Here is a 25,410-nt window from a genome sequence, read left to right as displayed (position 1 = left end):
ACGTGGTATTTTTTTCAACAGGCTAACATATATTTAAGTTATAAATCGTCTACCTTGCTCTAAAATATAGAGATGGATTTTGGAGATGGGGGTAATATATGTTTAAAGAGTAATGAGAAGCTGAGTTTCTGCTGGAAAAATATTGATTGTTGGCATTTTTTGAAAGGTTCTGCACAGATGAGCCATCTTCAAATGCAATGCCCAGAACCAAGAGAGGACATGAAGACACCACACAGGCACCCCTGCCAGCCGTCCATACGGCACCATTGTTAACCACGGAGATCCTGGTCCTGTGTAGGATTTCTGTTAACAAATGCACAGCCTACTTCAGGATCATCCTTACTTGCACGTAAAGCATTTATTTCTGGAGTTCCAAAGCTTCACATCACTCCCCACAATCGAGAAGCAAAGTACTCTCCCTCTGTTTGCCTCCTGAGGCTGTGCTGTTATAACTTAACGCTTCAAAACATAATCTTCATGAAGAGTGTGAAAATTAGTTTGCTAGATGAGCTCTCTTGGGTTCTCCTTGCTCTCTTCGGCCTTTGCTGTCCCTGATCACCTCTTCAAACAGGCCTGCCTGCCCGTGGGAGTCTCAGCTGAAGTGAATGCAGGGAAGACATGGAAGTCGGTCTGGAAGCAGAGGGTAGGAGCCCATACAGCCTGCTCTGCAGAGCTGCAAGTGAGCCTCGAAGGGCTGGTTCCCAAATGAAGTGCCTTGCAAAAGAAAGAGAGAGAGAGAGAGAGAGAGAGAGAGAGAAGGGAGGGAGGGAGGAAGGGAAGGAAGGAAGGAAGGAAGAGAGGGAGGGAGGGAGGGAGGGAGGGAAGGAAGGAAAGAAGGAAGGAAGGAAGGAAGGAAGGAAGGAAGGAAGGAAGGAAGGAAGGAAGGAAGGAAGGAAGGAAGGAAGGAAAAAGGATATGTTCAGAATGAATAATCCTCGGTTGATGACTTCCAAATCATAGGTAGTGTAATTTGAGCAGCTGCCCAGAGGCCCTGGGCATCCGGCATCCAGGCTCCCCTTTTCTCAGCGTCATCTGCATCTTTTGGGGCCCCACTTCCGTCGTTCACAGAGGCTCAGCTAGGTGGCCTCTATGGCTTTCCACGCTGGGATGCCTCACCTCAGTGACTCCAGAGACCCCGACGTGGCCGATGCACCCTTCGTTTCTGTCCTCTCGGAAGAGTTCCGTTACGAGAGTTCCCAGTGAAAACAAAGTGTGGACTGGGCAGTGGAGAGAGTGGAATTCCACTTGTTTGCTGCCTTATTTCCCTGTGTAAGTGTCCTTACTTGTAAAACACTTCCCAAACAAGTCTCAGGGTTTTATGAGGAAAGATAGCAGGAGAAAAACGCCTCAGGGGAGAAAGAGAAAAATCGATTCAAGTATTATTCATGTTTTAAGTAAAAATGATGCTCTCCTTTGGGCCATTGTTAGAGTGTAGTGCGCCCTCTTGTAGACAACACCTCGAGAACGCTGTGTGGTGGGCAGCTGTCCAGCAAAGATTGTCACAGTCAGTAGTCATTTCCAGAGGACATGTGGGAGAAGTGTGGGGGCGGGGGCCATTTGAAATACCCTTTAAGAACAAAATTACCTGACAAACCAAGCTGCTTCTTGGGTAGAAGGAGGCACGGGCCATCAAGGGGGAGAGTGGGTGGATGTCACCTCGCCATTACTCTGTCACTGGAGACCTTGCACACATTTTTATTCCTTCCCACAATTATTCTTTCATTTCATATAATTATTCATACTCTGCAGTGACACATACAAAAGCAATTGACCTAATATTTCTCTCTATAGGAGAAGGTTAAGCCATTATAAAACAGACTTCTGGCTTCATTATACTCCATAGTTCTTCTGAAATAAGACGGATGTATTCATTTTTCATGATGGGATTTTGTTTGAAAGTTCTTTACGACTTTTAAGATTTAGTCCATTCGTTCTTATAGCCCTGTGCCACCACAACACATCTTCCTCAACCTCCCTCTGCAAAAACTTCTAGAAAGACGTTGGGAGGTGTCCCGGAGCCATGGACGTGTCTCACCTTCCTCACATAGGAATCCTCCTCACCGTGTTTTGACAAGAGTTATGGAAAGTCTATTGGAAGTTTTCTAGTTATAGAGAACTCCGCATCTTTCAAGATAGCTCATTTTATTTCTGTGTATCTCTTCTGGCAGGAAAGCATGTCTTTACATCATGCTGATATCTACCTGTTTGTTTTTCCTCTTGTCTTTACGTTCTGACTTTTAAAGCCATCCTCATCAGCACACAGCTGTTCCCTCGCTGGAGATAACAGTAAGAGTTCCACCCCTCATTTTCTCTTAGCCATAGTATATTCTCAGATGTTCTCTGTTCTTAACGTACCACAGTTTTCGGGTTTTTACTAACATGCTATTTCATCTTTCAAGTAATCTTTTTCAGGATTCCAGAATTATTTTTACTTCCCATGCAAACTTTTTCCAATTTATTCTGAAATATTTTAGCAAACATGCTGTATGCCTTATCTCTTTTATTGTAAACACATCTACACAGAGAAAAGATATATCCTTTAGTTATATAAAGTGTGCTTCTCAGCCTTAATCTCTTAAGTAGCAATAAAATATTTCTCCTCCATCCTTCAGATTTCGACTCAGCTCACATGGTTTCCTCTACTTGCTTTCTGATGTATCTTATCCGTAGAGCTAAAATTTTAGAAAATATTTAATATTCAAATGAGTAATCTCCATTGCACACTCAAAGCCCAGGAGGGAGCTTGTGACAGAGGCCACAATGGAGCCAGGCTGGAGAGATCATCATAGCCCAGTGTAAAGTCTGCTGGTGGCTTTGCAAATGATGATCGATCACTTTTCTTCGTAACTACTGCTACCCGATACTTAAAAAGCAACCTGCTGTGATCCCTTACTAGTATCTTATTTTTCTTTGAGTGAAAAAAAAAAATCTGCAAAGGAAATATAGTGAAAATAGAATTGAAGGAACTAGAATAAAAATGGATCTGTTCCAACTGGGCAATGCTGAGAAAAGTGTTTGCAAAGAGGATGTGTAGATATGAAGAGACTTCAATACAGGATTGGGGGGCGGGCAGGGAGACATTGTTTCTTTTTTTTTTAATTTTATTTAATTGTGGTAAAAAATACTTCACATGAGATCTACCCTCTTAATACATTTTTAAAATTTATTTATTTAACTTTAGGTGCATACTACATCTGGCATTTCTCCCCATGTTATCCCTCCCCACTCCCCGCTGTCTCTTCCCTAATCCCCCAACTGCTCCCAGTGTGTGATGCTCCTCTCCCTGAGTCCACGTGTTCTCATTGTTCAACACCCACCTATGAGTGAGAACATGTGGTGTTTGGTTTTCTGTTCTTGTGTCAGTTTGCTGAGAATGATGGTTTCCAGATTCATCCAAGTCCCTACAAAGGACATGAACTCATCATTTTTTTATGGCTGCGTAGTATTCCATGGTGTATATGTACCACATTTTCTTTGTCCAGTCTATCATTGATGGGCATTTGGGTTGGTTCCAGGTCTTTGCTATTTATTGTACACAGGGCTGCAATGAACATACATGTGCATGTGTCTTTATAGCAGGATGATTTATAGTTCTTTGGGTATATGCCCAATAATGGGATTGCTGGGGCTAATAAACAGAATCTACAAAGAACTAAAACAGATATACAAGAAAAAAACAACCCCATTCAAAAGAGGGCAAAGGATATGAACAGACACTTTTCAAAAGACATATATGAGGTCAACAAACATGAAAAAATGCTCATCATCACTGGTCATTAGAGAAATGCAAATCAAAACCACATTGACATACCATCTCACCTCAGTTAGAATGGCGATCATTAAAAAATCTGGAGACAACAGATGCTGGAGAGGATGTGAAGAAATAGGAACAGTCTTACACAGCTGGTGGGAGTGTAAATTAGTTCAACCACTCTGGAAGACAGTGTGGTGATTTCTCAAGGATCTAGAAAGAGACATTGTTTCTTAAGAGTTTATGACTACAAGATGCAATTCCGTATTTAGGACCCATGTTAACTTGAATAACTGTGTAAAGGCAACCGGTGGGGGAGTGGTGGGAATGGGGACCACAGTTTGGCCAATGAAAACAGGAGCTACTTTCTGGAATTACATAAGGGCATTCCTTAAAGAAAAGCAGGTAACTCTAGACTTCAGAATCCCAGAAGTGTGCGGAATGCAAGCTGTTCTCATAATGGAATGTTGTGGTTTGAATCGCAGGTAGGAGCCTACCCTCCTTCCTCTAGTACCTGAGAAAGGTCGTGAAGCCCAGGAATCAGAGTATACATGGCTCATTCTTATATTACAGCTTAGTTTACATAATAAATGTCATGTCATGTTACATATCATGTCATATTACACAAATGTCAATGTCTATGGCATTTCGAAAAATGTTTTCAACTTCCCCACAGTTTGGTTAAGAAATCATTTCCTCTTCTCTTCTGAAGCTGGTGCTTCCAGCCTCTTCCTGCCGGCACCACTCCACCTTCACCTGTCCCCTGAGGCGCACACCCGCAGCCCACTTCCATTTCCCAGTTGGCATTGGAATTCTTAGAGGTTTCTTCAGCTATAGTAACACTTTCCTCGAATGCAATTTTTCAGTGTACATGGTTACGTGAAGACCCATTCAAAAGGCCTATAAGAATTCTAAATATTTGTATGTTTTACTAACAAGTTACATGGTGATGGTGAGCCGTTGATGACGGGCAAAGAAAAATTACTTTTGGCCATTTAAAAGTGTATGTCACTTTGACATTTATCTCATTTTACCTCGACTGAGGCACTTTGATCACAGAATAAAGTTTCACTTTGATCAACCTAATATAAAGTTATGAATACAAATATACAATCCTCCTTATACCAAATGGATATTGACCCCGGGCATGGAGGTCCACGCTGATTTTAGGTCCATCTGCAAACTCCCTTGTGATTTCATAAGTGCTTTAAAAGTAGTTTTCAGATTAAATATAGAATAACTATTAGGAACACAGTCTTTGGGGTCCTACAGACATGGGTTTGAAGTCTGGAATTTCCAATTCCATTACTTAATATTATTATTACTTAATATTATTCCTGTTCAAAATGTGACTAGTAGTTATGTCAAAAGTGCATGCTGAGAATTGCATGGGAAAAAAGTTTATAACTTACTTAGAAAAGAGTATAAAGTTGATAAATACTAGCTATTATTCTTGTTATTATTAAGTATTTATACTCTCTTAGGCCATCTTTAACTGCAGAGCCTCCATTTTTCTAGGTAAAATATAACTGGCAAAATGTTGCTTGGATAGTATTAACCCTAGAAATAGACAAATAAAAGCCATTTGTGCCAAGAACCTGGAGGATAACTGAATTTCAGTGAGCGAGGCTGCAGATGGGTACATCTGCCATTGTTTTATTTTAATTTAAGATCGGCTTATTCCCTTGGATCAGAAAAAGGCAATTTTTTCAAGGTTTGTTTTCCCAAACAGCCACCCAAACAAAGAGATGAATGAAGCCCCAATCCCTTCCCGTTTGATGGCGTTATATAAATACATAGCAAACATTGATGTGGCTTGCACATCATCGAGAAGGTTGAAGCTGGGGCTCTGATGAGGTTTCCCTCCTACTCCTAACCACACCACGGCATATGATGTCTGATCTATGCTGGGTATTTCTGGGCTTTCAGACAGTGAGATTTCTAATGCACTTGGTGTGAGTCACAAATGCAAACGTCCATTTCTGCCTGCTCTGTGCCTCTGAAAGTCCAAGACCCAGCCAGCAGTTTGCCAAGGCCTGCTGGGCCCTCTTTGTAAAGTGCCTCGCGCCATCTAGCGTCCAATGGAGGCATAGACGTGGGCCTCCACGCGCAGGGCACCGACCCTCCAGCCCATTGCGGCAAATAACCACCCACAGCAGAGCCACAGGGCCATTCATTGTAGTTTAGACATCAGTGGATTTTGAAAACGTAACCTCCTGCTGAAATCCACTGTTTTTCAGATGAGCCACATACACATAAAGGCCAGACTACCTTTCACATTCTATTAGGGACGCAATCAGATACTGTTTTGCTTTTGCTGCGAAGACTTTGGTTGTTATGTTTCTATGGCCTGCAGCTGCCCTTGTGTGATTCCCTTTCTCGCAATGAGCCTTTCTGAGGATCCGCTGGAAACCACAGCACGCGTGCATGCTTCTCCGTGCCAGCGTCCTCCATCAGTCTAACTGCTGTCACACCTCTATATTTTTCATTCTTCTCTTTTTTTTCTTTTTCAGATTGTCTACAAAGCCTGGCTCTGTTCCCAGTATTTTGAAGTCACACAGTTTAACTGCAGAAAGACAATTCCTTGCAAGCAATACTGTTTGGAGGTTCAGACGAGGTGTCCGTTTATATTGCCCGACAATGACGAAGTCATCTACGGAGGCCTCTCCAGTTTCATCTGCACAGGTACAGTGCCGGCGGGGAGTCCGCACACGGTCTCCGGTGGTTTTGCTTTCTTGGGTGATGATTGTTTGCTCTGCTGTTTCCTTCCACGGATATAACCTTGAAGAGGCGACTGGTAGCTTTCTGCACGTTCACTAACAGAAGCACCGAAAGCTCCCCTCGACTGGTCTGGAAATGATTCACTTGCTGTGCCACGTGGTCTATCTATAACTGAGACTACAGTTATTAACTGTACAGAAATGATGGCAAAATATTAGCAATCATTAGATATGCTTCCATGTGACCTAGCGTAGGTGACATTCTGCCTGCATTCCCTTTGAATTACATAAGAACAGAAGACATGATAAGGCCAGTGAGATCATACTTTTCAAGTTAGCAAGAAGTTTATGTCTCCTTGCCTATTTTCTTTATTTTTTAATTTTCTGAGAATTTTTATGTTATTTTATCTGTAGAAAGTATTAAGAGCATTAAAAGTATCTGTGTGTGTGTGTGTGTGTGTGTGTGTGTGTGTGTGTGTGTGTGTCTATTGGAGCCACACAAGTCTATCCATTAAACAGTGCCTACTTCTTTCAGCAAAAAAGAGTCTTTTTGAAAAAAAAAAAAAAAAAAAGATAATTAGACGGTAAGAACAAGATACTTTGCCAGGGTGTTTTGACAATCAGAGTTGGGGCTCTGCGTTCTCTTTTTGTAGAGACAGTGCTATACGACGTCCCTGTAACTATGTGGCTGGAGTTGTAGCATGTTTAATTTTCAAGTTTAAGGATAAAACACTATCACATGGGCAGAGAAACATGGAAATTCTCTTCTTACATTAGACTTACCAAACTCCTGTAAAACAGAGTGACATATTAAGTTGCTCAACATGAGAACGTATCAAATTATTTTTGCATCACTTATTTACATACCTATTCATTAGCCATAGTATTCTAAGTGATAAGCTATCAAGAGATAGTCCGCCAAAGCTCTCCCTAAGTACTGGATGAGTATTTCCTTTTTTTCTTCTTCTTATTCTTTTGAGACAGAGTCTCACTCTGTCACCCAGGCTGGAGTGCTGTGGTGTGATTGTGTCTCACTTTAAAATCCACCTCCTGGGTTCGAGTGATTCTCGTGCCTCAGCCTCCCAAGTAGCTGGGATTACAGGTATGTGTCACTACACTGGGCCAATTTTTGTATTTTTAATTTTGTATTTTTTGTGTTTGGGTTTCACCGTGTTGGCCAGGCTGGTCTCCAACTCCTGACCTCAAGCGATCCACCCACTTGCCTTGGCCTCCCAGAAGTCTTGGAATTACAGGCGTGTGCCACCGTACCCGGCCTGGATTAGTATTTCTTATGCTGCCCAAGCTTGTAGGAAGAATGCGTGACTGAAGATCAGGAGCCTCAGACTTCATTCTGTTTCTTTTGTGCATTCTCTCGGAGATACCGCCCCTTCACTGTTAAATTAGAAAGTGCAATGGCCAACCCCACCCCATGTGGATTTGCTGCAAGGATTACAGATAAGGGAGAAGAGGAAGTTATGTCACTAAGCAGCTACAACTACTTTACCCAGGAAAGTGAAACGTACAATAATTTCACAGTCCTGTGTGTTATTCTGCTGATTTGATGCTTAAGTCGTTTTTTATGTAGTTCCTCTCTGCTGGAGGGGAGAAGGGAGAAAAAGAGGGAAGGAAGGAGTAAAGGAAGGAAGGAAGGAGGAAATCAGTATCTTCTTGCTTTGAGTTTGAGACAGAATTCACCAGACACAGGCTATGAATTCATGTTGAATTTCTCATAGAACATTCCACAAATAACCATCAAGATAAGGCCTTCATTTTTTTTATTGAGGGACAATGAAGTGCTGTGACATTAGGACTTCGGAGAAGCTATTGGATTTTTATGTACAGGTTGTATTTATGCATTTACACTCACACTGGCTTTTGTCTTAGAGAAAAACAATAGTTTTCAAACCAAGTTCTCAAAGTAGATAGAAAACCCAAATGAAGGGCGAGGTGTTTGCATGTTATCTTTTTCCTAAATATATCTGTATTTGTGAATCTGAAATGTATGTTTGAATGTTCACCCCCTTCCCCATACACATTCAGAATGCTGGGGTAGAATTAAATCTCTCACTTCACAACATGGGCAGAGAATGCAATTTGCATTTTTAATTGTTTTCGAGTTTGGTAAAAACAGCTTTTTCATAGCCATAGCTACATCATTAAGGAAAAATGACAGGAAAAGAGAGATTTTTCATCAGATACAGTGAAAAATGCCATCTCTTTGAGAGGCTCCCAGGATAATCTCATTACTGAACATTTGGAAACCTCACTGTTCTTATGTGACTTTCAATTGGGTTAATGGTCATTTTAGTTTTAGATTGCTTAAAACGACACTGAATAAATTCTGAAGTCATTTTACCTTGAAGTTCTGCAGAGAACAACCTGACAAAAAAGATAATAATTTTCAGATTGAACTTCTTATCTAAAGTGTAACCCATGCCTCTCAGAAGTATTCTCATCTGTGTTCATAACAACAGCCATTATTTCCCATCATTGGTTACCGGTGTCCCTTAAGAGTGTACTGACGAGGCCAGATGCAGTGGCTCATGCCTGTAATCCCTGCAATTTGGGGAGGCCGAGGTAGGAAGATTGCTTGAAGCCAGGAGTTTGAGGCCAGCCTGGACAACATAGCAAGACCCTGCCTCTACAAAAAATTAAAAATTAAAAAAGTAGCCAGACACAGCTGTGTGCATCTGTAGTCCCAGCTATTTGGAAGGCAGAGAGACAGGATTGCCTGAGCTCAGGTGCTGGAGATTTCAGTGAGCTGTAATCCTGCCACTGCATTCCAGCCTGGGCAACATAGCGAGACCCTATCTCAAAAGAAAGAAAAAACGAAAGAGTGCACTGCTGAACGTGAGCAAGGAGATTTCTACTCCTGTCCATCACAGCTGCCTGTCTGCTACTCATAAGAGTCCCAGATATGGCCCCCAGAACGGCTTTCATCTTGGATGATATTAGAATAGAGGACAGCTCCCAGAGGGCCACTGGCTAAGCTGCGGAGTGGCTTGTCATCCTTCTAAGGAAACTAGTGAGACGTGCGTATACTTTGTTCCCAGATTTTAAGTTGCATGTTTTTGGATGCCCATCTCCTACAAATGTACATGAATTTTTAAATAGTTTACATTATAAATAAGTTTGGAAGTAAATGTGAGCTGTCTCAGGTACCTTGATGCATTTTGCATGAAATGTCTTCTGTACTCAGGAAGGACCAGAATAAATACAGAAGAGAAATGGAACTACTTTTCTAGTTTCCCAATTGGCTACTGATAACCAAAGGCTACCTGGATGGCCTTAGGTTGGATGGCGAGCTCATAGCAACTTCACATGTTCACAGTAGTTCTGTTGGATGTCCCCTAACTGAGTTAGGTACAATGAGGATCACTAAACACAGTGACATCAAAAAGAATTTGCCAAGTTGACCTTAATCTTACCTCTAGCAATTTTTCTTTTTGAAAAAAATCACAAAGTGTTTGATTTCCACTCTAGATGTTAAAAATGCAATCATTTCTCACTAAGAATTAAAGGAATAGGTGGTGATTCCTTCCAATTCAACAAATTTAATTATAATGGTTTCCCTGCTATTTGAAATGCATCCAATTCACACCTTCCAGAAGGATGGAGAATTCCCTCTAGGATATTGAGGATTCTTTCCTTACTTTTCTTATCTACCTCAAAAAAAGTATTCTGTGAGCATGTAACTGCATATGGCCTGATGACAGACACTGTCCACGTGAGCATCAGTTTTCTTCAAGGTGCTTTTCCTTAGTGGCAAACCAGTGGCACAGTGATTCATTTTCTTCGAGTCCATTGTACCCAGCTTCTTAGGGGACCTCAAGTTCTTCCTTTCATTGTCTTATTGGCTATATACTAATCCTAGGATTTCAATTATTCACAAAAAAATTAATATCAGCCCTTGAAATCAATGAACAATTTCTGTATATGATCAGGAGTTATTTACCATTTTGGTCACACTTATTAAATTTAGTATCTTTTGCATCATTTCTTTATGGTGTCCACATCACCATCTTCCAAATTTGGAAGTTTTAAATGTATATATTTTTTTCATCATCTGCTACTTTGTGTACCTATGATCCTTTACTAAGCCAGGAACTTACTTTAAAAAATGAAATATCTGAGAATGCATGTCCATCACTATAGAATGCTCTGATTGAGGATGTTACAGAAGGTCACAACCAAATGTTCTAACCATGGATCTTGATGACAAGGGCATCCCCGCAAATATGTTTAATTCCAATCCTGTCTTAGGAGATAAAAGGAAAGACAGTTTGCCTGAGATCGCTCTTGATTTTTTTTTCTGTTAAAGTATAAAACTGACACGTGACTAAAGAAATGTTTTAAAAATTAATTGGGAAGAAATTCTGAAGTGCTGTCAGGGTGAAACATGTCATTTAATGTTAGGCAGTATTGAGCTAAAATTTGTCAAGGTGGGTTCTGTTGGGTTTGCAAGCTCCGTTCGCATAATGCGCTGCTATTTTAGAAACTCAGTTGTTTCATCTTTAAAGCGAGGGGGTGGAAGTCGTTTTTGGATTCTACGATGTCAGCCCGTCATCGTGGTAATTACGTGGGCTTCCCTCTCCACACTCCCTCGCCTCATTCCAGAGTCCCCTGGAGAAATCCTTGATTGCTTACCTGTAACAGTGAACCAAGCTGAAGAAAACAGAGGCAGCAGAGGAGCACAGCCTGTGGGTGCTATGGTAACAAACATTAAGAAAATTACCATTTGACTGATAGATAAAATAGACCAGCCATGATCTGCTGCTCTCTTACACAGGGAAATTACTGAAGGAATCAAAGTAAAAGTTGGTCTGCGGGGGGTTACTGACAATGGAGATAAAACATGTTTTAAGAATTCTGTGTAAATTCTGCATTCCATTTTTTTTTTTCTTTTTGAGCTGTGACAAGAATAAGGTTATGTTTCTGTCTCTGGGGAAAATACTGTGGGCTGCTGTTGTTCCTTACTTGACAGGCTGTTGAGGCTGCGATGTGGGGTGGTCGCCCCCTGGTGGCGGCTCCGCGCGCCTGCAGAGCATCTGAAAGGACGTTCACTGCCTGCAGAGGACAGAAAGAGGAAAATGCGTAGACCTGCATGTTGATCACATTCGAAGGAATTTTTTTTTTTTTTTTTTTTTTTATGTTTGGCATCTCACGGTTTACTTGTGAATGAGTTCACGACTGTGAAAGAAAAAACATTCACCAGAATTCAGTCCTCACATGACCAGTGAGTTGAGAAAGGTTTTTAAAACACAAAAAGATTTTTTCGCTGAAGGAAAATTTCAGTAGAAAAAAAAAAAATCCGTTTCTGTAGATTTTAATTTGAACATTTATGCCATTTTCAATTTATTTATTTTCCCCTGTGTGTGCATATGTTCAATTAGTTTTTTTTAAATCATGGTGTTTTCTTTTCCCTGCAAACAGAATAATAAAAAGACCAATGTAGTTATAGCATCATTTAATGACATACAAAATATTTTAATAAATATATCAAAGTTTGGGCGAAAAAAGAAATGTGAAGGGAGATGGTATGCCAAGAATAAAATAAAGAAATATGAGAGTAAGTTATAAAACCAAGTAAAATTTAATAACTTCATATGTTCGTGACATGTTCTTCCATTAGAACACTGTACTTTTTGAAGTTTGAGGTTTGAGTTCAGATCAGTTAGCCTTATGATTCCTTTTCCTAACTTCTACATTCATAAAGATCCCAACAGGTCAACTTTGCCTTTGTCAAGAGAATGCATGTAGGGAATGGAGGAGAAATTAGGATGTCTGGATTCTGCCAGTTGCTACGCATTTTGGGAGATCACCCCCACTATAAGGTCTGATTGCCTCACCTCCACCAGTGGCCAACAGTAGTAAGCCAGTGAGGGAGCACTGAGTGCGCAGGGCGCTGAGAGCAGAGGCCTGTTAGATGGGACCCCCTGTAGTTCAGCCTGGCAGAGCCTGAGTAGCAGCAACTGCAGCTGCAGAGGAGAATAAGGTTTGACACTTGTCTCTGTGGGAAGAGAAAGACACCTGCCTCCAGCTCACCTGCGTGAAGCTTGTTGGAGAGCCAGGAGAGCTCATGGCCACCCCATCTGCCCCGAGGCATGCTGACCTCGACAGCCTTTGGGGAAATTCTAACATAGTTCAAGTTATCCTTCTGCTTCTCACTGCTATACCTTGCCTGATCTAAGAGGAGAAATGAAAGGCATCGGACAAGGGAGAATGGAGAAAACCAAGCCAGGAGCACTTGTAGGGACAGGAGTTCAATTAGCCCTGAGAAGCGTCTGTGCTTCAGTGGGGGGCCCTGAGCCAGCTGCCCCAGGGAACCATTGAGGACCCAGCCTGAGCCATGCCAGGGCCTGTCATGAGGTCAGGGGACACCACGGGGGATGGAGCACAATGCCTGACAGCTGTCTTTTTTGATGCCATTGAGGGAAGACTTAGTGATGCCAGCCCATACTCACTTGTTAACCGTGCACAGAAGTGGCACTGTGTCTGGCAAATATGTTCAGGCTTCTGAACCCTCTGGAAGGAGAGTCACCCTTTGCTCAAGCCAGACTATGTGCACTGCCCTCGGAGAGACGGTGCCAGCACTTGCACTGCTGAGCTGGTGAGTCTGCTGTCAGATGGAAGCTGAATCAAAACGGGTAGTGATCTTCTCTGCCGCAAGGAGGTGACAGCACACGCCCATGACAAAGGTTTCCCTGCATTTGACGTGAATGAGCGGACTTAGAACTACTGACCACACAGTAGCTGTCAAAGCAGGAAGCCAAAGGAAAAATTTGAATTCTGCAATGTCAGCTTAGGAAGTACATGGCCAAGTGAGATTTCCCAGACAGGTGAAATTTTAGTGAGAGTGTTTACCGGTTTTGTCTGCAACTGAGACATCTTCGTGAAGAACGTATGCCCACTTGGTAGCTGTTCTGGATACTGGACTACTTTGAACAATGAAATGATACTATGTGATTATAGTCAGTCAATGTCAGACAAACCAAAATTACTGAAGTCTAGCCTGATGCTTTGCTTTTACATAGGATCAACCACTCCTGCAAAACAATTACAGAAACAAGAATAGCTCCACATTTCCTGGCTTTGAGTCCAGCATTTGTAGTGGAACAGGAAATGACCAGCCAGCCCATCCTGAAGTTAATATGTAGGCAATTGTTTCCTTGCTATGGACAGCTGGAAAAACTCAGTCAGTGGGTTAACGGAAGGTGACCACGCCCACAACTTGCTGTGTTTGCGATGCAAGTTTCAACGCTCCACAAACACGTCCTGCTTTCTCAACATCACACGTCACATTAAAAATAAGTGTTACAAGCATTTTGGAACGTAGGTATTTTTCTGGTTGAGTAAAGAAAAGAAGACTGTCTGGGATCATTGTTCTCTGGAAAATTTTCTGCTAAGATGGCTAATTTTGTCAGATTGGCTAGTGAGATTCTTAGGATCACACACACACATACACACACACGCAAATAAATTAGTATAAAGGGTAAGAACAGAGAACAAAAGTTTCAAAAATGTTTGTGTAAATATTATTATGAATGTAAACCACCTTATACTTGTGTTATAGATATTTTATGATATATAATAGATTGTATATAGAGATAATAGGTAATATCTATACCATGTCAACATATATTTACATAATTTATACATAATTCACATGTCTAATTTTTACATAGATATAATTAAAATAGCTAAATTTCCAGGTAATGTACATAATTAAAATGAAAAATATTTTAGGTTTAAAAATTGAAGAACAATTTGTAAGCACAACTCTAAAATTAGTTTTAAAGTTAATTGCAAATAAAGAGTGAATTAATTTAGATATAGCAACACTGATGGAATAAATGTGTACATTCCCCAAGAAGAAAGCTTGAAAACAAAAAGTTCAGTTAGGAAGAAAACTTCTAGAACGCTATTTTAAGATGATGGTTCTCCAGGTGTTACGTTACTGTTTGACGCTACCGTTTCAGTCCTAAATATGGTATGTTGTCCCTTTATTGACCAATTTATGGGGTGGAAAGAGTGACAAGCCCAGACATAGAGAGTCTGAAATGCCGACCTCACCCCCAATGCACTCCTGCCAGGAGTGAGGCTCATGGGAACCTTCACTAGTAGCTCCTCCTTTACAGAATATGTCATTACCTGAGGGAGGGAGGGAGGGAGAGGCTCTGTTGGGCTTGCCTTAGGGACATTTGCCGTGTTTTCGTCTTTTTTTGTGTGTAAGTGGGCTGAGAAAGCCCAAGGAAGCCCAGCTTCAAATATGCAGGAACAAACATTGCAAGGGAAATGAAATAGTTTCAATCACAAGGGAAATAGCTGTGCCAGGATAGGATCTGTTTTCATTGCATAGTAAATTCTTCTTACAGAGGTAATTTTAAGATGTAGCGTCCCACTGTGAACTGTGAAGAGCTGGAGAAACTTCTGTCTGATCTTGTCCAAGGTCTATGGTACGTGCATACACGTTGAGAGATACCTATCAATTTATCAGCTTATGGATGGATAGATAGATAATCTCTCAATCTATCTACAGATAGATTGATAGTCTGCAAATGCCGACTTCAGCACTGAGACTCGCTCCTGCCAGGGAGTAAGGCTCACGGGAACCTTCACTAGTACCTCCTCCTTTACGGAGTATGTCATTACCTGAGGGAGGGGTGGATGCTTTGTTGGGCTTGCCTTAGGGACATTTGCCGAGATTTAGTCTTTTTTAGTCTATCTATGATAAATAATCTCTCAATCTATCAACTTATGGACAGATAGATGGATAGTCTCTCAGTCTATCTATCCATAAGTTGATAGACATCTCTCAACGTATATGCACATATCTTAGACCTTAGAAGAGATCACATGAAAAGGCCAGTTTTCAAGAACTGGAGACAAAAGCCAAAATAGTTCACCATCGCCACCTCTTCATTGCTGTGCCGATGTGGTAAATAGGCCATTTCACTGCATGAACGTTCATTTTCAGTGGGCCCCCCGGCCCCGCAGCTCCAGGGCCCTTGAGGTTCAACTTCAGAGTTATGTCCAATGCCACCAGTGAGTAGGAACAGGTCCTGTGGTCACACTAAAGTCACCGGGACTACAGCAGTTGATATTACATACTGTTGAAATATTTAAATAAAGTGTGTTTACTTACGTTTGAATCGATAAGTTGTGCTCACGACGCAGCATCCAAAAGAAACCAAACAGCCAAGATCAAGTCAATGCCCCCAGCCAACTGGCCACCGATGTCCTGGTTACAGATTGATTGTTGTGTATTTACTCAGTTCCTGACGAATGGCCATTTAGGTTATTCCTAGCTGTCCGTTATTAAGTGCAGTTCTAAAAGGCATATTTTTGTTGCTGTATCATTTACTACATGCAGCCTGTGAATTTTACTGTAAAATAAGTGCATACCAAGAAGTAGACGGATGAAAGATTCTGCATGTTCATTGTGGGGGAGATGCTTGCCATGCAACCCATGTTTGGCAAGATCATACCCTTGCTCGACGTCCTAATTCCCTTAGGAGAGGCTCCAGGCTCCTTAAGCTGCCTTGATTTGACCTGATTCCCCCTTCCCCGGCTTCATTCATCATCACTTCCCCTTTGGGACCCAACACCCCAAATGTAGCCACCCAGCATGCAAAACCCCACTACTTCGGACACCCATCCCTCAAACCTTCCTCTGGCTAATCCTGGAGCAACTGTAGCTCCCAGGAGGAGGCCCTCCCTGACCCCCAAGGGGGAGTTTGGAGCAGGTGTGCCCAGAGGGCTGTGTGCTGCTGCTGTAGTGCTCACTGGGCTGGATTTTCATCACAGGCCTGCTTGCCTGTCTCCTTCCCGTTTTGGTGAATTGGGTTAGGGTAAGAACTTAATGTCCTCTGGAGCGTCCACAGGACACCAAAAAAGTGCCTGACATATTGTGTGTTTTCAGTAAGCAAACTTTGGATGAGTTCATTAATGAGTAGCAACCCGTCCTTTGAGCGAGAAGAAGCTCCAAGATGGGAGGTGGTGCTCAGGGCAGCAGTGAGGGTCACCCATGTCCTGCACCGCCCACAGTGCCCCCGCCCATGGGCATCTGTGGCAATGCTGGGAACAAGGGGGCTGACGGTTGGATGCACTTTAACAAAGTGTCCTCCCTTGGGAGTCAAAAGGAAGCACCTCAGTGTTTTATGTCAAAGCCGCTTTTTCACGTGCATCCCACCCTCCTGTCAATGCAGTAGAGAGGCTACTGCTCAATGGCGCTCCTGCCTCAGTCACACAGCTCCATCACCTGGAACACTGGAACTTAAAACAAAGGCTGAAAAACGATGTGGCCTCTAAGTTTATGGAATTGACATTTTGAATGGATGTACCAAATGGAGTGTCATGTGTTCAATTGTGTCCCCTGCTCTCCAAATTCAGATGTTGACATCCTAACCCCCAGCACCCCAGAAAGTGACCACATATGGATATAGCCTCGCTGTGGAGCTCATCAAGTGAAAATGGGTCATTAGGATGGGCTCTAGTCCAATGCGATTTGTGTTATGTGTGAGTCTACCAGGGATCCCGTGACAAAATCCCACATGCTGCAGGGCTGGAGCATCAGAAATGAATGTTCTCACCCTTCTGAAGACCGGAAGTCTGAGATCAAGGTTCTGCTCCTTCCGAGGTCTCTCTCCTTGGCCTGGAGACACTGCCCCCTTGCTGTGTCTTCACATGGTCTTGCCTCCATGCCAAAGTATCTTTGGGGTTTCTCTGTGTGTCCAAGTTTCCTCTCTGTGTGTCCAGTAAAGACACCTGTCCTACTGAATTAGGACCCACCCTAAAAGCCTCATGGCATCCCTTAAAGGCCCTATCTTGAAATACATTCACACATCGGAGTACTGGGAGTTAAGGCCTCAACAGGTAAATTTTTGGAGTACACAATTCTGCCCGTAACAGCATACTTATAAAAAGGGGAAATTTGGATATAGACACATAGAGAGAAAACAATGTAAATAGATGTAGGAAGAAGATGACCATCTATAAGCCAAGAAGAAAGGCCTAGAAAGGCCAGAGCTTTCCTGAAAACCCCCAGGAGAGCAAACCCTGCTAACACATTGATTTTGGACATGTAGCCCCAGAAATGAGAGAGGCTAAATTGTGTTGTTTAAGCCCCTAGCATGTGGGCTTTGTTATGACAGCCCAGCCCTGGCAGAGGAATACACTGAGCAATGCCTTGATGTTTTAGAATACAACAGACACATTCAATTATTTGTTCAAGCAAAGAACAAATTCTAACTCTTATATGAAGACAAATTCTGCGTGCTTCAGAAGTTCTGGAGGATTAGAGAACAGGAAGCAATAAAAAGGAATTATAAAGGCATCGAGGGAGCTCAGCCAGCAAGATCTAGAGGATGATAATTACTCAGAGAGAGTAGTAATGAAGAAAGGGTATTAACATTGCAGATAGTCTTCAATTATAAAGTAAAATTATTTTTGTAAATTTGATGAATCTCCTTTTTAAGGAATCTAGAAGCACAATCAATTTGCAATGCTGCTGTGTGTGCTATGTCCCATTAATCATGGTTTTTATAATTGGAAAACTTCAGACCTAAATCTGAAAACCCATCATCTCAGGAAACTGCAGGTAGGGAATTTTTTCCTCTGAAAAATCTAGCTACCCTCTGTCATTTCTGTTCAATATTGCTGAAAATCTAAAACTGCACTAAAAAATAAAATATATTTAAAATGAAAAAAAAAAAGACTAGAAAAATCTCAAAACTTGCCAGATAAACTCTCCATCTCTGGAAAAATTTTCTTCCACTTGAAAGTGTATTTGTTCATCATTCCTAGCCTGATTTTATGGGTTCGTATTTGAGGTTTTGAAAGGAAACATAGACTAATACTTTTATGTAACTGTTTTATTTCATTCCTGGACAGCTTTCAAATTCTCAGCCTTAATCTTTACCAGAAAAATTAGTTTCTATCTCCCTTCATTTCCATCATTATTTCCACAAAGGGATGAATAAGATTTTAAAGGATAGAAAAATTTCCATGAGGAACCTTCAAATTTATTAAAACTCATGAGCTCCATCAATTTGTGCACACACAAAAGCAAGTGTGGACAGACAATTAAAGAATTCCACATGTAAAATCACAGAACTGTAGCACTAGAAGGGGCCAAGCTGCTGCCCAGCTCCAGCAGGTGGGCGCCATGTTCTTTACTGCAGACTGCCAGCCTCAGCCTGAAGGGAGAATACAGAAATCACAGTGAATGCAGTAAACAGCTTGGAACATCCAACACGAGTGAAGAAGCAGGCAGGAACTTTCTTGGTCATATTTGTCTAATGTGGTAGCTCAATCATTAAATTTAGCAAATAAGTAAATTTGAAGAATAGAGAAATTAAGTAGCTTTCCCAAGTTCACTGGAAAGCACACAGGAAAAGGCAGCACATCTGACTTCCCACATAGCTTGGTGCATTGCTTTTTTATACTCTTTTAAAAATAAATCTTATTTTGCATATTTAAGGTATGTTAAGGTATACAGTATGATGATATAAGATACATTGTCTTGGTCCATTTTATGTTGTTATGACAGAATACCAGAGACTAGATAATGTATAAAGAAAAGATATTTGTTGCTTACAGTTTTGGAGGCTGGGAAGTCCAAGGTTGAGCGTCAGCTCTACTGAGGACTCTCCAGGAGTGTAGCAACATGGTGGAGGGCATCACTCAGAGAGAGCACGGGAGCATACCTGCCAGCTCAGGCAGCTCTTCCTCTTCTTATAAAGCCATAGCTTCTACCATCAGGCCCCAGTCTGATGACCTTGTGTGATCCTAAGACCCTTCAAAAGCTCCACCTCCAATCAACATATAAATTTGAGGATTGTTTCCAACACATGAGATTTGGAGGGCACATTCAAACCACAGCATACATATATGTAGGAAAATGGTCAATAGTGGAACAGATTATCATGTCTGTCCTCTCACATGGTTACCCTCCAACCCCTGTGGCAAGAGCAGCTATAATTTACTCATTTAACAAAAATCTTGAATACAACTCACTATTATTAATTATAGTCCTCCTGTTCTACATGAGATCCTTCAACCTGTTCATCAACTGTACATCTTTTCTACTTTGCATCCTTTGACCTGCATCTCCTCATCTCACCCGCCATGGACACCACTGTTTTATTACCTCTTTATATGTGAACTTTTTTATTTTTTAGATTCTACATATAAGTGCCATCATGCAATATTTTTCTGTGTCTGGCTTATTTCACTTAACATAAAGTCCTCCAGGTTCATCCATGTTGTGGCAAGTGGCAGGATCTCTACCTTTTTTTAAGGCTGAAAAATATTTTATATGCATACATGTCAGTTTATTTTTCCATTTGTCCATTGATGAACACTATAATTGTTTCTACATTCTGGCTGTTGAGAACGCTTTTTCTTTTCACCTGAACTTTATTTTGTAATTGGAGTAGCTTTCTCATTACTAGCTTGATTCCAGAGACTTATAAATGATTACTCTGCTTTTTTTTAACTTTTATTTTAAATTCAGGGGTACATGCATGGATTTGTTATATAGGTAAACTTGTGTCATGGGGATTTGTTGTACAGATTATTTCATCACCCAGGCATTAAGCCTAGTATCTTTAATTGTTTTTCCTGATCTTCTCCCTTATTCCACCCTCTACCCTCCAAAAGACACCAGTGTGTGCTGTTCCCCTCTGTCCATGTGTTCTCATCATTTAGCTCCCATTTATAAGTGTAAACATGCGGTATTTGGTTTTCTGTTCCTGTGTTATTTTACTAAAGATAATGACCTCCTGCTCCATCCATGTTCCTGCAAAGAACATAATGTTGTTCTTTTTTATGTTTGCATAGTATTCCATTGTGTATATGTGCCACATTTTCTTCATCTAGTCTACCATTGATTATTTCTCTGCATTTTGTTATAAAATACTTTGCTAGACTTGCTATTCTAGGGAGACATTGTAAGAATAAATGTGGTGAATCTATATAAGTTTATATTCTTTCTCTTTTATAATATTTTCCTACTAAGAAGTGTGTTCTGCCTTATTTTCTCCTGAGAATTTTCTCTTGAAATTTACTCATTCAACAAACATTTACTAAGAACCCATTGTATTAGTTTTCTATTGCTGCCTTAACAAATTGCCACAAACTCAGTTGGTTTATAACCTAAGAAATGCATATTCATCTGCAGAAGCAGGCAAATGAAACAGATGCTAGCCTGCAGGCTTTATACGTAAGTATTGAGAAAGTATAGAGGAGACAGGGAGCAACCTTGGAAGTAAGTATGGAGAGTGTTACTATCACAAACTTATAGACTTGAAAAGACGACACAGAGAAATGAAATTTCCTTCAGTTTAGACAGCTTATTTCTAAAGGAAGAATGAAATCCATGGTGAAGATTTAATTCATAGCTTCTGGACTATCTTGTATATTTTATGATCACTGCTATTACAGCAGAAACTAGCGTTATTACTAGCCTCTAATTTTTGTTTGAGAGAAAGCAGAGTCCTGGAAAGACGTTTTCTAAATTTTAATCTTAACAGTCTTGGAGTACAGGTGGGTTTTGGTTACATGGATAAGTTCTTCAGTGGTGATTTCTGAGATTTTACTGCACCCGTCAATCGAGTTCTACTGTTAGTTCTTTAAGGAACCTCTACACTGTTTTACATTGTGGTTGTACTAATTTCCATTCCCAACAGCATGCAAAAGTATTTGCTGTTCAACACATCCATACCAACATCTATTGGTAATGACTTTTTGAATATGGTCATTCTCGGAGGAGTAAGATGCTATCTCATTGTGGTTTTAGTTTGCATTTCCCTGATGATTTGTGATGTTGAGCATGTTTTCAAAAGTTTGTTGGCCATTCGTATATCTTTTGACAATTGTCTATTCATGCCTTTAGCCTAGCTTTTGATGGGATTGTTTGTTTTTTCCTGCTGATGTGTTTGAGTTCCTTTTGGATTCTGGATATTAGTCCTTTGTAGGACTAGATTATGAAGATTTTCTCCCACTCTGTGAGTTGTCTGTTAAATATGCTGATTGTTTATTTTGCTGTGCAAATGCTTTTTAGTTTAATTAAGTTCCATTGGGGTCTTAGTAATGAATTCTTTGCCTAAGCTAATGTCTAGAAGAGATTTTCTGGTGTTATCTTTTAGAATTGTGATGGTTTCAGGTCTTAGACTTAAGTCTTTGATCCATCTTGAGTTAATTTTTATATGAGGTGAGAGATGGAGGTTCCAGTTTCATTCTTCTATATGTGGCTTGTCAGTTTCCTCAGCACCAATTATTGAATAGGGTGTCCTTTTCCCAATTGATATTTTCATATATTTTGACAAAGATCAGTTGGCTGTAAATATTTGGCTTTATTTCTGAGTACTCTGTTTTGTTCCATTGATCTACATGCCTATTTCTATGCATACCATGCTGTTTTGGTAACTATAACCTTGCAGTATAATTTGAAGTCGGGTAATGTGATACCTCCAATTCTGAATGCTTATTATGTACAAGACATTCAGCCAAGCACTCAAGATGAATGATCTCATTATATCTTCACAATGTCTATGTGAGGAAAGCATGCTTGTGGGTCAGGACTCTTGAAAGTGGCAGAAATCAAATAAAAACAGAGTTAAACAAAGAGAGTCTCCATTGGTTTATACATAATTGAAAAATTCAGAGATAAACATCAAGGTATATTTATTACTAAATAAGTAGATGGTAAGTAGATAGATGACAGATAAGATAGGTAGATAAGTTGGGATATATAAAGATGATGTATTGATGTAGAGATGTACATGGAGAGATTTGGTATAAATATGGATTTATCAATACAGCTCTCTCTCTCTCTAGTGCCAGCTCCAACTCTAGCTCTAGCTGTCTTTCTCCCCATCTCTGAGCTTTACTTTTCTGCTTGGTAGATTATTTCAGCAGGAGATACAGGTCTTAACCTTTCTGTTTAGAAATTGCGCAGGAAGCTATCACCTCATTTCCAATAATTTTCATAGATACATGACACTCGAGTCTCATGCCTTGATTTGCGCTGCATGCCCACACTTGGGCAATCACGTAACCCGGGAATGGAATTCTCTAGTCGGTCAGGTTAGTCAGGGGCCCCTCCTGCATGGGGGAGGGGTTAGATTAGTCCCACTTGAACTGCATCGATTGAACTGGGAAGGACTGCTCCCCAAAACCATATCTGTGTGCTTTTCCCAGAAGGGGTAATAGGTGTTTAGTAAACTAAACAACACCTGCCCACTCCCCTCTATGTCTTGCCATTAATGAGATCAGCAGTGCCTACATGAGTCTCCTGGCAGGTCTCCTCTGGTAAGTGGCTGAGTAAAGCCAAACCATCCTTGTTTTGTTGTTGCTGCTGTTGTTAATGATAATGATGCATTGTAAACCATCTGCATTTTTAACACGCTGCTTTCTGTTCATGTGCTGACTGTTCTAGACAGTAAAAAATGGTCTCTTTGGAAATATTAACCATTTTGTTTAAATATCCTAAAATCCACAGCATTCTTTCTGCAAAGTCATATTTATTGTAATATTTATACTAAAAAAAAATCTATGCTTAATCATTTAAAAATATTCAGTAAGAGCAGATAAGCAAAAAGAAGATAAGAAAAACCTTCATCTACCAAGAGGAAAATGTCATCTTATACCATTAATAGTGTTTCAAACCATTAAGTATGCTTTCACAGAATAATTTAATTACTGAGTAATAGCACAGCATATATGTGAGCATAATATAAATTGCACAAATGTTTTTCTAATTATAAAATTTTTTCTTTTTTTTGCTACATAAAAAAATGTTACTTAGAACATATATATGCGTACTTATTTCCATGTACTTCCTATGTGTTTCTTTAAAACAAACTTGAATTGGAGCAGAAAGGTCAGAGGGTATGCAGAAGCTTAAGCCTTTTGATATTTATTACCAAAAATTCAAAAACTTTAGAACTACATGGATTCTCACCAGAACTATATTATACGGCTCATTTTCTTACTCCTTCGCAGACATAGGTTATTATAATTAATATTTCCTTTTTATAAGTAAAATGTTCCACATCATTATTTTATCAATTCTTTAAATATTCGTGTTTAAACATTTTACATGGTCCTTTTTATTTCTCTCTTACCTTGCTTCTTAATGTCGAATTGTTCATTCAATACATAATCCTTTCTCTCAATACATAATACTTTCTCTCTCTCTCTTTCATCATTAGTCATGCACATTCACCTTTTCCTGCATCTGTATTTCTTATAAGAACGCAGAATTTGCTGGGCACGGTGGCTCATGCCTGTAATCCCAGCACTTTGGGAGGCCCAGGTGGGTAGATCACCTGAGGTCAAGAGTTTAAGGCCATCCTTGCCAACGTGGTGAAACCCCGTCTCTACTAAAAATACAAAAAAAAAAAAAAAAAAATTAGCCAGGCGTGGTGACACAAGTGTATAATCCCAGCTACTCAGGAGGCTGAGGCAGGAGTATCCATTGGACCCGGGAGGCCGAAGTGTCAGTGAACTGAGACTTCACCACTACACTCGAGCGACAGAATGAGACTCTGTCTCAAAAAAAAAAAAAAAAGTAAGAATTTTAAGAATGTGTCTTACTCACATGGCACAGAGTGACTGATGCAGCCAGCACTGTGAATGCCATGTCGCTCAGAGGTTCCTGGGACCCAGCTTCTACATGCCAGCTTCTGTCATTGCCTCTGGGAAACACGTACTTCAAAAACTAATTTATACTTTTTTTTTCTTATTTTCTCAGCTTAATAGGTCTTCCAAGTCTTTCAGATATGTTTTTTGAAATAAAATGTAATCTGCATCAAGACAGAAAATATCTAAACTATTATAATAATGGCTACTTTTGTCATTATAAAGCCTTTCTAGGTCTTCTAAGTAAGAGTTCCAACTGAGTATTAAATTCTGTTATTTTTTTAAAAATCAGAATAATTTTCTGGTATTGTATCTTTTATCATTTCAAACTCTTTTTTTTACTATTTATTGAGCATTATCAGATTCCTTTGCATTATGTTAAAACTTTATAGATTCTTGTGTCTTCAAACATAGGTGCAAATCAGTGACCTCTGAGGTCAACAATTGGAAATCAAAACAGAGAACTAATCCAAGGAGCCATCAAAATGAAGTAAATCATAATTATGCCACTCTACCTGGCCTTGTAACTAAAGGAATAAACAATATACTACCTGAGACATTATTCTGTTTGGCAACTGACATGCCAGAATCTGAACTAATTAACTATTTTCTATCAATCATTGAAAAGTAGGCATAACTATAGCTTTCTTTTCAATGGAAAGCTGCAGTTCTAATAAATGGTATCTTCTTCAAATGAGCTACACCCCATCCTCCAAACCCTGCCTTTCTTCCTCAGAGATGTCACTGTTTCCAACATTTTTGTAATTTCTTGTTGAAAATTGCTATAGTGCTTTATTTCCATTTGATTTTCTACTTGAAATATTAAAACTACTGGAAGCCCATTCAATTCAAATTTGAAAAACAAAGGTAACAGATTATTCTAACTAATATTCTTTTTGCAAATTTTAATATTGACAATAATATTGAGAATGATTCTCTTATCTGTTCTATAACATTTTCTGATATATTTGCTTTAAAAGATCATTGTGTTTCTTCAGAGCCAGATTACTAATTTATAAATTAATAAAGTTTTAGCATTTGTTTTGAATAACAACATTTTGATTAAAATCACAGCTTTTTATTTTAATATTTAACATTTTCAAAACAGGCATATCAAATTGGGGAAAATAATTTTCCCCTAGGTATTGAAAATAAGGCATTTTTTTGTAGTCTGGGTCTATTTACAAGGTGTTTGTGTGCCTTGAAGCCATTAGCTTGTCCTGTTTATTTGTGAGTGTACACAGACATTGGAATAGTTTTTTTTTTTTTTTTTTTTTTTTTTATTTTTTTTTT

At 40.0% G+C, this 25,410-nt stretch overlaps 1 protein-coding gene across 2 annotated transcripts in view; it reads left to right on the top strand.

The window, feature by feature from the left end:
- The window catches only part of FAM155A (family with sequence similarity 155 member A), a 670,880-nt gene that overhangs the window by 624,059 nt on the left and 21,411 nt on the right, over positions 1-25,410 (top strand). For both annotated transcript variants that reach the window (XM_017501640.2, XM_017501646.2), the window contains exon 2: positions 6,265-6,436. In XM_017501640.2, the coding sequence (XP_017357129.1) occupies positions 6,265-6,436 (172 nt within the window). The remainder of the gene's footprint in view (positions 1-6,264; positions 6,437-25,410) is intronic.

Source organism: Cebus imitator, unplaced genomic scaffold (assembly GCF_001604975.1).
Source record: "Cebus imitator isolate Cc_AM_T3 unplaced genomic scaffold, Cebus_imitator-1.0 Scaffold14, whole genome shotgun sequence".
Taxonomy (NCBI): Eukaryota; Metazoa; Chordata; class Mammalia; order Primates; family Cebidae; genus Cebus; species Cebus imitator.
This window is presented reverse-complemented; position numbering and strand designations above follow the sequence as displayed.